The sequence below is a fragment of the Otolemur garnettii genome, unplaced genomic scaffold (genome assembly GCF_000181295.1).
Source record: "Otolemur garnettii isolate 467f Iridium unplaced genomic scaffold, OtoGar3 scaffold00223, whole genome shotgun sequence".
Taxonomy (NCBI): domain Eukaryota; kingdom Metazoa; phylum Chordata; class Mammalia; order Primates; family Galagidae; genus Otolemur; species Otolemur garnettii.
This window is the reverse complement of record NW_003852618.1, coordinates 207837-222797: the sequence shown is the minus strand read 5'-3', so window position 1 is coordinate 222797 and position 14961 is coordinate 207837. Positions and strand designations below refer to the sequence as shown.

The window sequence follows — 14961 nt, the reverse complement described above, 5'->3', positions numbered from 1 at the left end:
CTCCCCCAAAACCTTTTTTTTTGTATATTTCATCTAATTCTGTTTTTCAAGTTTTTAGAAAAAGATTTCCCAAATTTAAGATACCCTGTAACATAACTGTCATATGGATTTATTTTTAGAAAAATCCCTTTAGGTTGTTACACTTTGGGGGCAGAGTAAGGAAGGTACATAAACTGGAACTGAGAAAGTGTCTTTGTTTAACATGGAAATAAACTGACTTTGGCTCATGCACCAAAGTGATGGTAAAGTAAAATTAATAGCCAACAGATCTAGAGGTAAAATATTGCTTCATCATGACTACATTTACCAAAATCTGCATAATGTGAACTCAATCTATTGGTGATGCTGTTTTATTAAAAAGAACCAAATAGACCAAGCACAGTGGCTCACACCTATAATCCTAGCACTCTGGGAAGCCAAGGCAAGTGGATTGCCTAAGCTCACAGGTTCAAAACCAGCCTGACTCAGAGGGAGGCTCCATTTCTAAAAATAGCCAAGTATTATGGCAGGCACCTGTAGTCCCAGTTACTTGGGAGGCTGAGACAAGAGAATTGCTTGAGCCCAAGAGTTCGAGGTTGCTGTGAGCTATGACATGACAGCACTCTACTGAGGTTGACAAAGTACAACTCTGTCTCAAAAAAATAAATAAATAAAATGAACCCAATAAAGAAAGAAAAGCCAGAAGCATGAAAATATAGTAAATTCATATGAGGAACATGAATAAAAATCTTTCACATGCTTTAACAGATAGTAAGTAATATGAAGAAGGAGAAAAAAACACAAAGCAATGAAGTGCATCAAACAATGCATGCAAAGAAGAACTATCTTTGAATGGAGGATTCAGAAATGGAAAAAACAAAAAAGGATAATACCTAAAACAAGTAGCAGGGAGGTCTTTCACATAGAAATCAAAAGCTTAAGAATGTGTACACTTATTGAGTATGCCAACTCTTCATTTTTTTTGAGCCAACATTGTAATTGGCATTTTTAAGATTTCAAAATATTAAGCACAATGAAATGCAGTCACTTATTAAATTGAGTGTCACTAGAAACAGCTGTGGGGGAAAATTAATTTTCTAGTATGAAATTATGGACCATGGATAAGTAAGACTATAAATCAAATAATAGAATTGGTGGCTGCCACCTGCTCCCTACAGTTTTCATTGCTTCTTTGATGTCCTTGTTCCTCAATGTATAAATTATAGGATTTAGCATGGGAGTAACAACACTGTACAATACTGAGATCAGCCTATCTTTCTCCAATGAGTAAGCTGAAATGGGCCGTACATATGTGAAGATGGCACTGCCATAATAGAGAAGAACAACGATCAGGTGGGAGGCACATGTCGAAAAGGCCTTTTTTCTTCCCTCTGAGGAGTGGATCCTCAAGATGGCAGAGATTATGTACAGGTAAGAAAGGACAATACACAAAAAAGGCATCCAACCAATGAAGACCCCAATGCAGAGCAGTGCCAACTTATTAATAGAAGTGTCCCCACAGGACAAGATCAGTAAAGGAGGAATGTCATAGAAGAAATAATTAATCTGATTGTTGCCACAGAAGGGCAGACGGAATGTCAACACCGTGTGCACCACTGAATTGAGAAAACCACCAGTCCAGCATGAAGCTGCTAACTGGCTACACAGGGTCTTGTTCATAATTACAGAATACCTTAAGGGTTTGCATATCGCAATGTAACGATCATATGCCATTGCTGCCAAGAGGAGACATTCTGATCCTACAAAGAAAATAAATGCAAAAAGTTGAGCCACACATCTCATATAGGAAATGCTTTTCTTCTCTGACAGAAGATGCACCATCATTTGGGGAACATTCGTGGTGGTGTAGCAGATGTCAAGAAAGGCCAAGTTCCCTAGAAAATAATACATGGGAGTATGTAGGTGTGGATCAGCCATGGTCACCAAGATAATGAATATATTTCCTCCCAAAGTACAGATATAGGTCAGAAAAAAGATGGTGAACAGTAAAAACTGCAATTCATTTAGGTTAGAGAATCCCAAGATTACGAATTCAGATAGATCTGTTTGATTCTTGTCTTCCATGATATTGCCTGATTTCTTCTTGGGAATTGGGCAAAGAGAGTATAGATTATAATAAATAATCAAATGCTACAACAGCAATGGTCTGCAAAACAAGTGAAAAAAATGTTACAAATAAAAGTCATTATCATCTATATCAAGCAGCAAACCAGAGAAGCAGTACTCTTGTAAATCACAGCTCATAACTACCACCCAACACAGATATAAATGCATCCAATATTTCACATGTAGATGAAATTTCTGTAAAATACATAGCACTGGAAGTTTTTAATTAGAAAGAAAATCACCAAAGGACACAACACATCCTAAGAGTTCTCTATTAATAATATCTATGTCAGGCCCAACTGTCAGGCATTTTCTCAGTGATGTGTGAATGTGTTGCAGAATACAATTTATAGAAGAATCTCAAGTCTTCATTAGCTTCTTTAAGCCACCCCTGCTCGTTCTTTCCATCTTTGGTTGCTGATAAAATATTTCTTTACTATTTTTTTCTGATTAAAATAATGTATTTGCTTTAGAATATTTTGAAAATATAGAAGGAAAATTTTAACATTAAAAATCTTTAGTGTCTACCAGAGAAATCTCTACTAATGATTTGGTATATGTCTTACTGATTCATTTTTCATACATGAAACTTCAAAATGAGAATAAGAAAGTACATATTTTAAACTGCTTTCCCTTTAAGTACCATATTGTGATAATTTCACACAGCAAATAAATATTCTCCTAAAATATGATCTTTATTATATGGCAAGCTTTTCACATATTCTATCCTTATTAATGAATACTGATACCATTTTATTTGTTCATTTTTGCTATGATAAATTTCAACAGTAAGCATATTGAATTAGGGTCTCTGAATTTTGGGTTAGGTTACCTGTATTTCTGTAAACTCTCTAAGATACTTATCTCAATAAATTAGAGGCCCACTGATGTGATCATTAACCTGGAAAATTCAAGAGCCATTTGACTAATGTACGATTCAGTATCTGGACAAATTATTGTAAGTGCTATGTGAAGAAGGGCACTAATAATCCTTAAGTACTTTCTATATAGCAAATCATTTAGTCTTTACATATGTTATTTAAGATAAGTAATACTATCATTACCATTTTTCAGATGAAAACATTGATTCTAAACAAGATAAATGTCTGGCAAACATTATGCAGTGGGCAGGTGGAAAAAACAGCTTCATCCTTCTCAAAGCTAAAATAGTTTCATTTGAATGGCTAAGAATTTAATTTCCACTAACCAATGACAACAGAAGAATACTTCTCTGGTTTTAATACAACTTAGTTTCATACAATTAAGTTACTTTTACTAGTTAGAAACTTTTATGACTTGCGATCTTCTTCATGGCAATGTGCCAACCCTATAGTGCTTTGATGGTTAAATCTGTTATTGAACACTCAGTCTTTTACTTAAACATGTTTATTTTTGAGCAATCAATTCCCAGTTATTTATTTCCTGGGCTAACATAGATTAATTTAAATATTCGTGTTGTGTTATTAAAATATAACGTTCTAGAGTTTAGCTTAAATTGGTTAATAGAAATATTTGATATAATTAAATACATTGTTTCAGAGTTTATCTTAAATTGGTTCATAAAAATATTTTAAAAATTAAAACAGTTGTAGGGAGAATCCCTCAATTTAAGATGGTCAAGTTATAATTCAGGAGAAAAATTAATTTGTAGTTTGATGCTTTTAGCAAATTATAGAAACCAAAGAGATAAATAAAACAAAACTTTTGAAAATGAAAGATACTGTATATTTATTCAAACTATATACTTTATTGATTGCCCTAACATGTAGATAAATCTACATTTGAATTTAAAGTTTGGAAGGTGGGAGAATTAAGGCCAATACACTAGACTAATGATACTTGTACTTTTAATTGTTATCTTCTTCTTTCCTTCCTAACTACTGTGGATGTTTTCAGCTGAGGGGGAAGACAATTTGAATAAATTCCCAAAATATATTATTTCAAATTACCAGAACAAAATAAACTCACTAGTACAATTTTTATTCCACCAATGTAATACCCCTGATTCCTGTTCTCTAATCAATCTTTTCCTCCCCCATTCCTAATCTTTACCTATCCTTTCATTTTTTTAATCTTCTTTCCATTTCTGTGGAGGAGTAAGAGCAACACATGAGGCTAATCCCTTCTGTTCATTGTATTTGACAAATATATTTTGAGATAAGGATGTGGAGAAAAGGGAACTTTTATACACTGTTGGTGGAAATGTAGATTAATATATATTTATGAGAAATAGTATGCAGGTTTCTCAAAAAAATAGAATTACCATATGATCCAGCCAGTCCACTTCTGAATACATCTGAAGGAAATGAAATCAGCATCTCAGATATCTGAACTGCCATGTTCACTGAAGCATTATGCACAGTAGCTAAGATATGAAAGCAGCCTACATGTTAAGTTAATGAATGAATGAATGAATAACAAAAATGTGTTACTTTGTACCCTCAATGAGTCTCAAACAATAAAAAAAGAAAATATGTTATATATATACATATATATATATATAATGAAATACTTTTCAACCTTTGAAAAGAAAATCCTGTCTCATCTGCTTGCTAGAGAACAGTCTCATCTTTTCAGAGAATAAAGTCACTGTTCTTTATTTAATAAAGGATAAACAAATATATATCAGTAAAAAATCATTTTTAGTGACATTGAAATTATCCTAAATGAAGGAAGCTCTCTGATTTACACAAACTTAATAGGTTGAGTAAATTTTGTCCCCTAAAATATGGGACAAAAAGTTTTATTATCCCTCTTTTGGGATCCTTCAAATCATTTTATTTTTACCTCCTACCCACTTTGTCTCTACTCCAAAAGCAAGGCATAGAAAAGTATATCACTAAGAGCAATGAAGCTATTAGTCAAGCAACTAAAAATACTCATTTACCTGTGACTAAAAATATTGAATAGAGATTACCATTCAGACCCCAAAAGCCTGATGTGGGGCTGCTTTTATGAACACAAAGAGGTGCTATTTGATAATGGTCCCTCCAGAGCCTGTGCTGATAGTCTTCGGAGTGATGGATCTTCCTGATGAGTGCCAAGAGTCTCCTCAATCCCTGAAGGTGGGTGCATGGGACTGGAGTGAGCAAAGACAATGCCCTCTGGATATAAAATATCCACACATCTATGAGAATCTTTCCAGGGCCCTGGAGACAAACTTCTGAGGCCTCTGAGCACAGGTCCAGGGGCTTGCTTCTTCTGATTTCCTGTCTCAACCCGTGAGCATCAGGTTGTCCTCCAGCAGCTCTGTTGCCATTATCATTCTGCTTCGAAAAGACTCCTCTGTAATCAAGACTGCTATAGATCACTACAGTGTAGTGTAGATCATATCTCACCAAAGGAGGGGGGAACCTGCAAATTTTTCCTATTATCAGAGAAAATGCAGTTGTCTAGTCTTTGCTACTCTGTCACATTGGGAAATAGCATTACTCTTCGGACTCTACAATCCCAAGGGTAGAAATCAAGCTAAGTGGTTCTCTTTCGCTTTCTCAGCTTAAATTAGGAGAAGCACCCTCTCTTCTTTCTAGAAGCAAGGAATCTTACATAGCACACCATTCTCATAAAAGAATTTTAAAAAGTACTCCTTAGACATTGTATTAATCTCCTAAACAGCACTTCTTTGCAAGTTATGTCTAAGTTGGTGACCTAGCACCTTGCTTTTGGGTAGCTTTACTAGTAGCCTTTGAGATACAGATGAAATGGAGACATAGTATTTTCATATCTTTTAAGACATAAACATATTGATATGGGGGTTGCTAAAGAATTTTTTGTTTTTTAATAACATTGGTCCAAAGAACAAAAATATTTGGAGCCCACTTCTCTTTCCACTGTCATTATTCTCTCTCCCATACACAGCCTATGATCTTAAGCCATTTAAAAATAATTTAGTTCCGGCCATACCAGCACAGCTGTGCCCAAGCCCAAGGAGCCCCGGGCATGCCGGATCCCTCCTTCCTGCCCTCTGTCGTCCACATCCTTGGACCTGTTCCAACAATTATTTTAAAACACGGTGGATTACTATGAAGTTCTAGGCATGCAGAAACATGCCTCAGCCAAGGATATTAAAAAGGCGTACCAAAAACTGACACTCAAGTGGCACCCAGATAAAAACCCTGAGAATAAAGAAGCAGAGAGAAAATCCAAATGAGTAGCTGAGGCATAAGAGATGTTGTCAGAACCTAAAAAGCAGGACATCTTATGACAAATATGGAAAAGATGGATTAAATGGTGGAGGAGGTGGATTTTGACAATCCATTTAAATTTGGCGTCGTATTCCATAACCCAGAGGATGTCTTCAGGGAATTTTTTGGTGGAAGGGACCCGTTTAGATTTGACTTCTTTGAAGACCCATTTGAGGACTTTATTAGGAATCAGAGGGGTTTCCGAAGAAGCAGAAACAGAGGAACAGGGTCATTTTTCTCTGCCTTCAGTGGATTTCCACCTTTTGGAAGTGGATTTTCTTCTTTTAATACAGGATTTTCTGTGGAATTTCCTGCAGGATTTTCTTCATTCGGGTCGCTGGAGCACGGGGGTCTCACTTCATTCTCTGACACATCATTTGGCGGTCGTGGGATGAGCAACTTCGAGTCTATATCGACTTCTACAAAAATAGTTAATGGCAGAAAGATGACTACAAAGAGAATCGTGGAGAATGGTCAAAAAGGAGTGGAAGTTGAGGAAGACGGGCAGCTCAAGTCCCTGACAATAAATAGTAAGGAGGCTCGGCACCTGTGGCTCAAGTGGCTAAGGCACCAGCCACATACACCTAAGGTGATGGGTTCAAATCCAACCTGGGCCCGCCAAACAATAATGACGGCTGCAACCAAAAATAGCCGGGCGTTGTGGCGGGCGCCTGTAGTCCCAGCTACTTGGGAGGCTGAGGCAGGAGACTCACTTGAGCCCAGGCGTTGGAGGTTGCTGTGAGCTGTGATGCCACGGTACTCTACCCAGGGGGACAGCTTAAGGCTCTGTCTCAATAAATAAATAAATAAATAAATAAATAAATAAAAATGGTAAGGAGCAGCTGCACTGGATAACAAGTGACTCAACGCACACATTTAACAGAAACGTTAACTGTTAACAAGCATCATTTGAGGATTAACAGGAACTTTTTTTGAAGATTTCAAATGAACTCAACTTTCAGTATCACTGTACCTAATCTGAGTATTTATAAACTGCTCCTCAGAGCCATATTTGTCATAGATTTTTGAGTTTATTGTTGGGACACATAATAGGACCATTTATTTGTCTTTAAAATTGTTGTAAATTTCTGTATGCATGTTGCTTTTTTATTAAACGTACTCCAGGTGAGCCCTGGCTCCTCAGTATTGGTAAAACAAGAGTGTGCACTAACGCCAGCATAGACCCGCTTTTCCATTGTGCCTGAAACATGAGCCAAGTAGTCAGCCTGCCATGCAGTAAATACCGCAGGATAAAACTTCTACAGAAATAATTTCAGCATTCTTCAGTATTTAGTAGTGAAAGATATTAACACATTAATGGTAACAGGTTTCTGGTTTACTATAAATTGAGGATGTTTTCTAGCTGTGCATGAATGCTGGCAACTTAGTAAGTTTTGACAGTTGTTTAAATATGTAATGTTAAGCTTAGGTTTAAACAGTAAAGCTGGTGTACTGGGTGTTTGTCACTTGCTTTTAAAAAAACAAATGTGAATGTCTTTGGTGCATTCTTTCCTGAGTGGGATCTGTAAAATAAATGAATAAATAAATACAAATAAAAATAGTTTCATTCCTACTGCCAAAATAATGATTTTAGAATATAACTCCATTATTTCTGAGTGTCATGGGTCTGGGAGAGTTTGTTCACCCTGTGAAACTAAAGAAAATGATAAGATTTTTATGACAATCTCATGGCCTGGAAATGCCTAGAGTCAGAGGGAATCTCTTCAAAATCAAATAAGAAGTTAAAGCAAAGTAAAATCAGCTTTCAATAAATTGTAAAAGTACACGAATTTGATTTTCAAAATCCTACCATCTTCTCCAGTTATACCTGTATCATCCACAGTAGTGCACAACATTCCAAGTTTGAACATATCCTCTGAGGAGATTGTTTTATCACATCTTCTGTTAATTTGCCTATGTTTATGTTTTGAACATATTCTTAATATTTTTTGCCTTTTTCTTGTTAATTTTCAGAAATTCTTTATATTTAACATTATTAATTACTTATGTTATTTTCTATACACTTTCTATTGTCTATAATGTCATTCATAAAAAATAAATCTTTAATTATGTCATTGATAAAATGCATGATTTCTCATGTTATGGGTTGTATATTTTAAAGCTTGCTTAAGAAGATTTTTCTCCACTGCTCTGTCAAAAAAGATATATTCCGTTATATTTTATATTAACTTCATATATAGCTTTAAATTTCAAAATGCGTTTCTTCACCCCTTTGGAGTTTATCTTCTTATAAAATATGTTAAAAATCTAATTTTATTTTTCTGCATTTAATGTTCTGGTTTCTTCAAACTGCTACTAAACTTTCACCAATCACTGATGCCAGTCTGATACATTAGGTTTCTATGCAGATACTTGGATCTGTCTTTGAAACCTCTATTTTAATCTTATGATATTTTTGTTTGTTATCGGACTAGGAACTTGCTGTTTTATTACTAGCTTTTTTTTTCTTTTTTTTTTTTTCAGACAGAGTCTCACTATGTTGCCCTCAGTAGAGAATGCTGTGGTGTCATAGCTCACAGCAACCCCAAACTCTTGGGCTCAAGCAATCCTCCTGCCTCAGCGTCCCAAGTAGCTGGAACTACAGGCACCCACTACAACGCCCAACTATTTTTTTGTTGCAGTTGTCATTGTTGGTTAGCTGGACCTGGGCCAGGTTTGAATCCACCAACTTCCATGTATGTGGCTGGCACCATAACCACTGTGCTACAGGCATAGGCCTATTAATAACTTTTATAATGTCTTAATGTCAGACTGAACAATTCTCTTTTTTAACTTTTCTTCACAATGGACCTAGAAAACTGTGAAAAATACTACTTTCATATAATCTCTAGAAGTTTGTTAAATACCTTGCATTGAATTTATAAATTATTTAAGGAAGAGTTTGATGCTATATTTTAATTTTTTTGACCTCGGTAGAAGCTGATCTCAATCCCTGGAAGAGTGATAGAGAATGCACAAAACAGAAGTCTCAGCCCTGCACTTATAATATGTGAACAGTAATAAGCAGACAGAACACAGGTGCAGAAAGGAACATTATCTGTGGAAAAATTTATAAAATGCTAATATGTAATTGTTTATAAATTGAATAGCTAGAGATTATTTCAGAAAAATGTCTGACTTGATTAAAGTGACCTAAGTCAGGGTCTCTACATAAATTTTATTAATGTATATTTAAGGAGTAACTATGGATATGAAGGCTGAAATGAATAGGTTTTCATAGAATTGATACTCAGTGAAATAGTTTTTGGAGTATCAGACCATTTTCCCACCATAATCTATCTATAAATTACTTCTTCCTTTGTGTATAAAAGATACAAATATCCTTTCATAAATGAATAAATTTAGAAAAAACAAATAAATAAATGGTAAATAATTATGTGTGCACATATGTATCTTATATACAATGGACATACACATAAAAAAATAGGGACTCTGACTCCTCTATAGTGTTCATTTAAAAAAAATAATTTCAACTTAATACCATTTCTTGTCTTCAGAAAAGCAGTAAGGTAGGCAGCCTATTAGGTGGCCTCAAATGATCCCCACCTCCTAGTATTCAAGACTTTGTGTGTGTAATTCCTATGCCCTGAGTGTGAACTAGAATAACTAACTCACTTCTAATGAATAGAAGATGGTAGAAGTGATAGGATGTCACATCTAAGATTAGGTTACAGAGACTACAGCTGCATCTTGGCTATTCTCTCCTGCTCAGTCACTCTGATGGACGTCAGCTATTATTTTCTGAGCTAACGTATGAAAAGCCCCAAGAGGCAAGAAATTCATATCTCTGGTCAACAGCCAGTGGGAATCTGAGGCCTGCTGACAGCAATGTGGGCAACCTGGGAATCAAATCTTGCAGTTGAGCCTTAAGATGGCCATAGCCGTAGCCACCACCTTTATTGTAGCCTTGTGAGAACTCTGAGTCAGAGGCACCCAACTAAGTTGCACTCAGTTTCCTGGGCCCTGGATATTCTGAGATAATAAACATTAACTTTTTCAAGCTGCTAAATTTCAGGATAATTTGTTACACAGAAATTGATGACTAATTTACAGAAACATCCAGCTCTACACTTTGCACTCTTAATTCCCAAAGTAATTCACAAAGCACAGATAAATAGACACAACTGAATATTCCCCCCTCAAAACTCCAAGGTATGACAGACAATCCCCATAACCACGCATGAGCACACTAGGATATTATATCCTGTCATGTTTCAGAGCCCCAACACATAATTAAAATGTGCTGGAGTATAGCTATTTAGTGTCCTTCCCTCCCTTCAGAACAGTGAATCCATGAGGTAATTTCTAGTCTGTTTTATAGTAACAGTAAACAAAATTATGCAAGTCAAAAAAAAAAAAAAAGAAATAGACGACTAATATTAATCTGAAAACACTATAACTAAAGGAAGCTATATTAACCAACAAATTAGTACATACATAAATGGTAACTTATGTAATACATATCATGCATAATATACAAACTATGTAGTTAGGAAGCAGTTTATAATAAAGGCACATGTTCAGTTGAGCCTCAAATGCTGCATATAAAAATTAATACATTTTTCTCATTTCTCCACTCTCTTATCTTACTTTATTATCTCACTAAATGTCAAATGTATAAAGACAGACATTACTTTAAGATTCATATTTTATTCACTATTTTAAATTTAAGAGAAAAGTTTCTTTAAAAGAATAATGGGATTTAGATGTGGAAAGCTCATTGGAAAGTAGCTTTGGAAGATAAATACTGGGTGAAGTTGTTTAGAAACTATTTTGTAGTTGTTGATTTTTTTTTTCTGGAAGGAAACATTTATGTTTTAGTCAGAATCAAAGTAGCATTTTAGAAAGAGTGATCTAGGCCTCTTCACAAAATCAACAAGGAAAGAGAGAATAGAGGCAAATCTTTCATTTGGGAAATGTAGTAATGCAGTGATAAAGCAATAGTTTAAAGTAGAATAGAGTCAGGGGATTACAGAGGCGATGATGAATGTGAACAAATAATAGAAAATAATTGATCACTTTTATATCAGAGAAAGGAAAGGGCAAAAGAAAATATAAAGGCCTAAATTGTGGACAGTGAAATAGATGTGAGCATTCTGATACCACTGATTTAAAACAAACAAGCCAAACCAAAAAGGTAGAAAACACACCTGAATAGAAGCACAAAGACTATAGGTCAAGTCATAACAATTGGGGGGGGGGGAGCGGATAGACAGAGCTTTTCTCTATTTTTTTTTTTTTTTTTTGCCCCAGAGTCTTACTCTGTTACCCCAGGTAGAGTACAGTGGCATCATCATAACTCACTACAACCTCAAATTCCTGGGTTCAAGTGGTCCTCTTGCCTCAGCCTCCCAAGTAGCTGGAACTACAGGTGGGCACACTATGTCTGACTAATTTTTCTTTTTCTTTTCTTTCTTTTTTTTTTTTTTTTTTTTTTTTGCAGAGATAGGATCTCACTCTTGCTAAGGCTGGTTTTGAATTCCTAACTTCAAATGATCCTCCTGCCTCAGCCTCCCAGAGTGTTGGGATTATAGGCATGAGTGAATCCTTCTTCCTTCTCCTTCATTTTGATTTACTTTCTGCCTTATATAGTAAGGTCTCTATCTAGTTCATTTTATCCTTAATCCCTTCTTTTTGTTTCCTCTATTCTCTACCACCTAATAATGCTACATTTAAAAGAACACAAACTGGCTCAGCACCTATGGCTCAAGCGGCTAAGGTGCCAGCCACATACACCTAAGCTGGCAGGTTCGCATTCAGCCCAGGCCCACCAAACAACAATGATGGCTGCAACCAAAAAATAGCCAGGCACTGTGGCGGACACCTGTAGTTCCAGCTACTTGGGAGGCAGAGGCAAGAGACTCACTTGAGCCCAGGAATTGAAGGTTGCTGTGAGCTGTGATGTCCCAGCACTCTACCCAGGGCGACAGCTTGAGGCTCTGTCTCAAAAATAAATAAATAAATAAAAGTACACAAACTGATGGAAGATTTACTATAGCACAAGAAAATTACCAAAGAAAATAATGTATCTGACTTTCAAGAGGACTAATAAGATCAATGACATGCATGCTATGGCAATGAACAATTCATGTGTTCAGTATTCACAACTAATTTAAAAAACCTTACTTAATGTGCACAATGCAATGGTACATTTCAAAACTATTAAGAGTAGAGTATAAATGTCTTACCACAACGAATAAGTGAGGTGATGGTTATTTTAATCAGTTTAATGTAAACATTCCACATTGTATATCAAATCAGCACATTGTATCCCATAAATGCATGAATGTACACAGTTATGATATAATTTTTAAAACTTTTATTGTGAAGTATAATGTGCAAAAATAAAAAATATAGAAATGTACAAAGTAAATCATTTTAAGTACTTATATAACAGACATCCATGTAAGAATATAGCATAAATACTGCATGTTTTGTTTATTTCTGTTTTGTTATTTTGTTAATTTCTGTTATTATTTTAATCACTTCAATCTTCTACTTTATTTTTTTCTTTTTGCCTTACATTCCAAGATGGATATTTAGATAAATTTTTAGCCTTTCTTCCTTTCTGATGTATGTTTTTAAGGCTGTAAATTTTTCATTGTCATGACTTTAACAGAATCTAATAAGTTTAAAATGTTGGCATTTTTCCATTTCAAAACTTTTCCTAATTTCCAATGCAATATTATATTAACTCATATGTAGCTCTTGGCCAGGTGCAGTGGCTCATGCCCTGTAATTCTAGGAATCTGGGAGGCCCAGGTGAGAGGATCACTTGAGCTCCGGAGTTTGAGACCAGCATGAACAAAGTCAGATCCTATCTCTAATAAAAACACAAAAATTAGGTTCAGTGCCTATAGCACAGTGGTTATGACTCCAGCCACATGCACCAAGGCTGGCAAGTTCAAGCCCAGCCTAAGCCAGCTAAATAACAATGACAGTTGCAACAAGAAAATAACCAGGTGTTGTGAGGGTGCCTATAGTCCCAACTACTTGAGAGGCTGAGGCAAGAGAATCACTTAAGCCCAAGAGTTTGAGGTTGCTGTTAGCTGTGATGCCACAGCACTCTACCAAAGGCAACACAATGAGACACTGTCTCAAAAAAAAAAAAAAAAAATACAAAAATTAGCCAGGTGTTTTGGTAGATGACTGTAGTCCTGGCTACTTGGAAGACTGAGACAGGAGGCTTGCTTGAATCAAGGAGTTTGAGGTTGCTGTGAGCTAAGATGACACCACCACACTCTAGCCTGGGCAACAGAATGAGACTCTGACTCCAAAAAAAACAGAAATAGAAATGAAGTCTTTAATTCCCAAATAAATGTATACATATGAAAATGTTTACATTACCTTTTCTCATTGATCACTAACTTGTAGAATTTCAATTCTTTAAATTTACTGATGTTTTGGTGGTCTAATTTATACTTAATTTTTACATTTGTTCTATGAAACACTTGAAGAACATGTGTATTTTGCATCTTTGGATTTAGTTTACCATAATGACCACAAGGTTGTTGTGATTATAGTGCTGTTGATTTTTTATTTTTATTACTCTTAGTCCGCCTTTTTATCTGTTACTGAGGGAAGTGTTACAATTTTATAATATGATTATGCATTTTTATATTTCTCATTTGACTCAGTAAAATTTTTTTACATATTTTGAGGCCATCTAGTAACAGGTGCATACAAACTTAGAATTGTTTCATCTTCCAGGTGGATTGAAAACACATTAATTTCAGTTATCCCCTTTATCTGTTTGTTGAGGTTCACCAGAGGAAAATAAATCAATAGGATATATTTCTCTCTCTCTCTCTCTCTCTCTCTCTCTATATATATATATATATATATCCATATGGAGAGAGAAGAGAAGAGAAGAGAGGAAAGGAGAGAAGGGAGGAGCAGAGAAGAAAGGAGATGAGAGGAGAGGAGGGAGGGAAGAAAAGAAATAGGAATTTGTCAAAAAAATTAGTTCATGAAATTATAGAAGCTGGCAAGTCTAAAATCTGCAGAACCAATGCTGATGTTCGAGTCCAAGTACAAGACTAAATGCCAGCAGTCTGCTGTAGAACCAGGAAGAACTGACGTTTCATTTGTAGGCAGAAAGCCAGAAGAACCCATGTTTTAGTTAGAATGTCATCAGACAGGAGAATTTTCTCTTAATCAGGAGAGGATCACCCTTTTGTTCTAGTCAGATCTTCGGTTGATTGAATGAGGCCCCTCCACCTTTGGAGAGCAATTTTCTTTACTCTGTCTACAATTCAAAGTCAGTCTTACCCAACTCACCCTCACAAAAATACACAAAAATAATGTTCAACCAAATGCTTGGACATTTCACAGTCTAGTCATGTTAACACATAAAATTATCCATTGCACTTTGGTAATATTTTGTATCCTAAAATACTATGTTCTACTATAAAAACACAAGCTTTCCTTTGCTAGTTTTTGCATGAAATAACTTTTACATAATTTTACATTAAATTATTCTGTACCTTTACATGTTAGATGTATCTCTTGTAAACAGTGTAAAGTTGCAGGGGTTTTTTCTCTTCAATCTGACACTTTGGCCTTTTAATTGAAGTAATACATTTACATTTAAGTAGAAACTAATATTTTGAGGGTTAAATCTACCATTTCGTTTCATATTTTCTATTTG

The 14961-nt window shown here is 35.3% G+C and overlaps 1 protein-coding gene and 1 pseudogene across 1 annotated transcript; one reads left to right on the top strand and one right to left on the bottom strand.

The window, feature by feature from the left end:
- Positions 1–1106: 1106 nt before the first annotated feature.
- LOC100947303 (olfactory receptor 5V1) lies at positions 1107–2135 on the bottom strand. Its single transcript, XM_003801869.3, has one exon. It carries the CDS (start codon positions 2062–2064, stop codon positions 1111–1113), a length of 954 nt encoding a protein of 317 aa, XP_003801917.1. The 5' UTR covers positions 2065–2135; the 3' UTR covers positions 1107–1110.
- Positions 2136–5087: 2952 nt separating this feature from the next.
- Positions 5088–8281, top strand: LOC100946995 (annotated as a pseudogene).
- Positions 8282–14961: the final 6680 nt, after the last annotated feature.

Excerpts from the sequence above, each read along its gene's own strand:
- LOC100947303 (XM_003801869.3), bottom strand. The coding sequence starts at position 2,064 with ATGGAAGACAAGAATCAAACAGATCTATCTGAATTCGTAATCTTGGGA.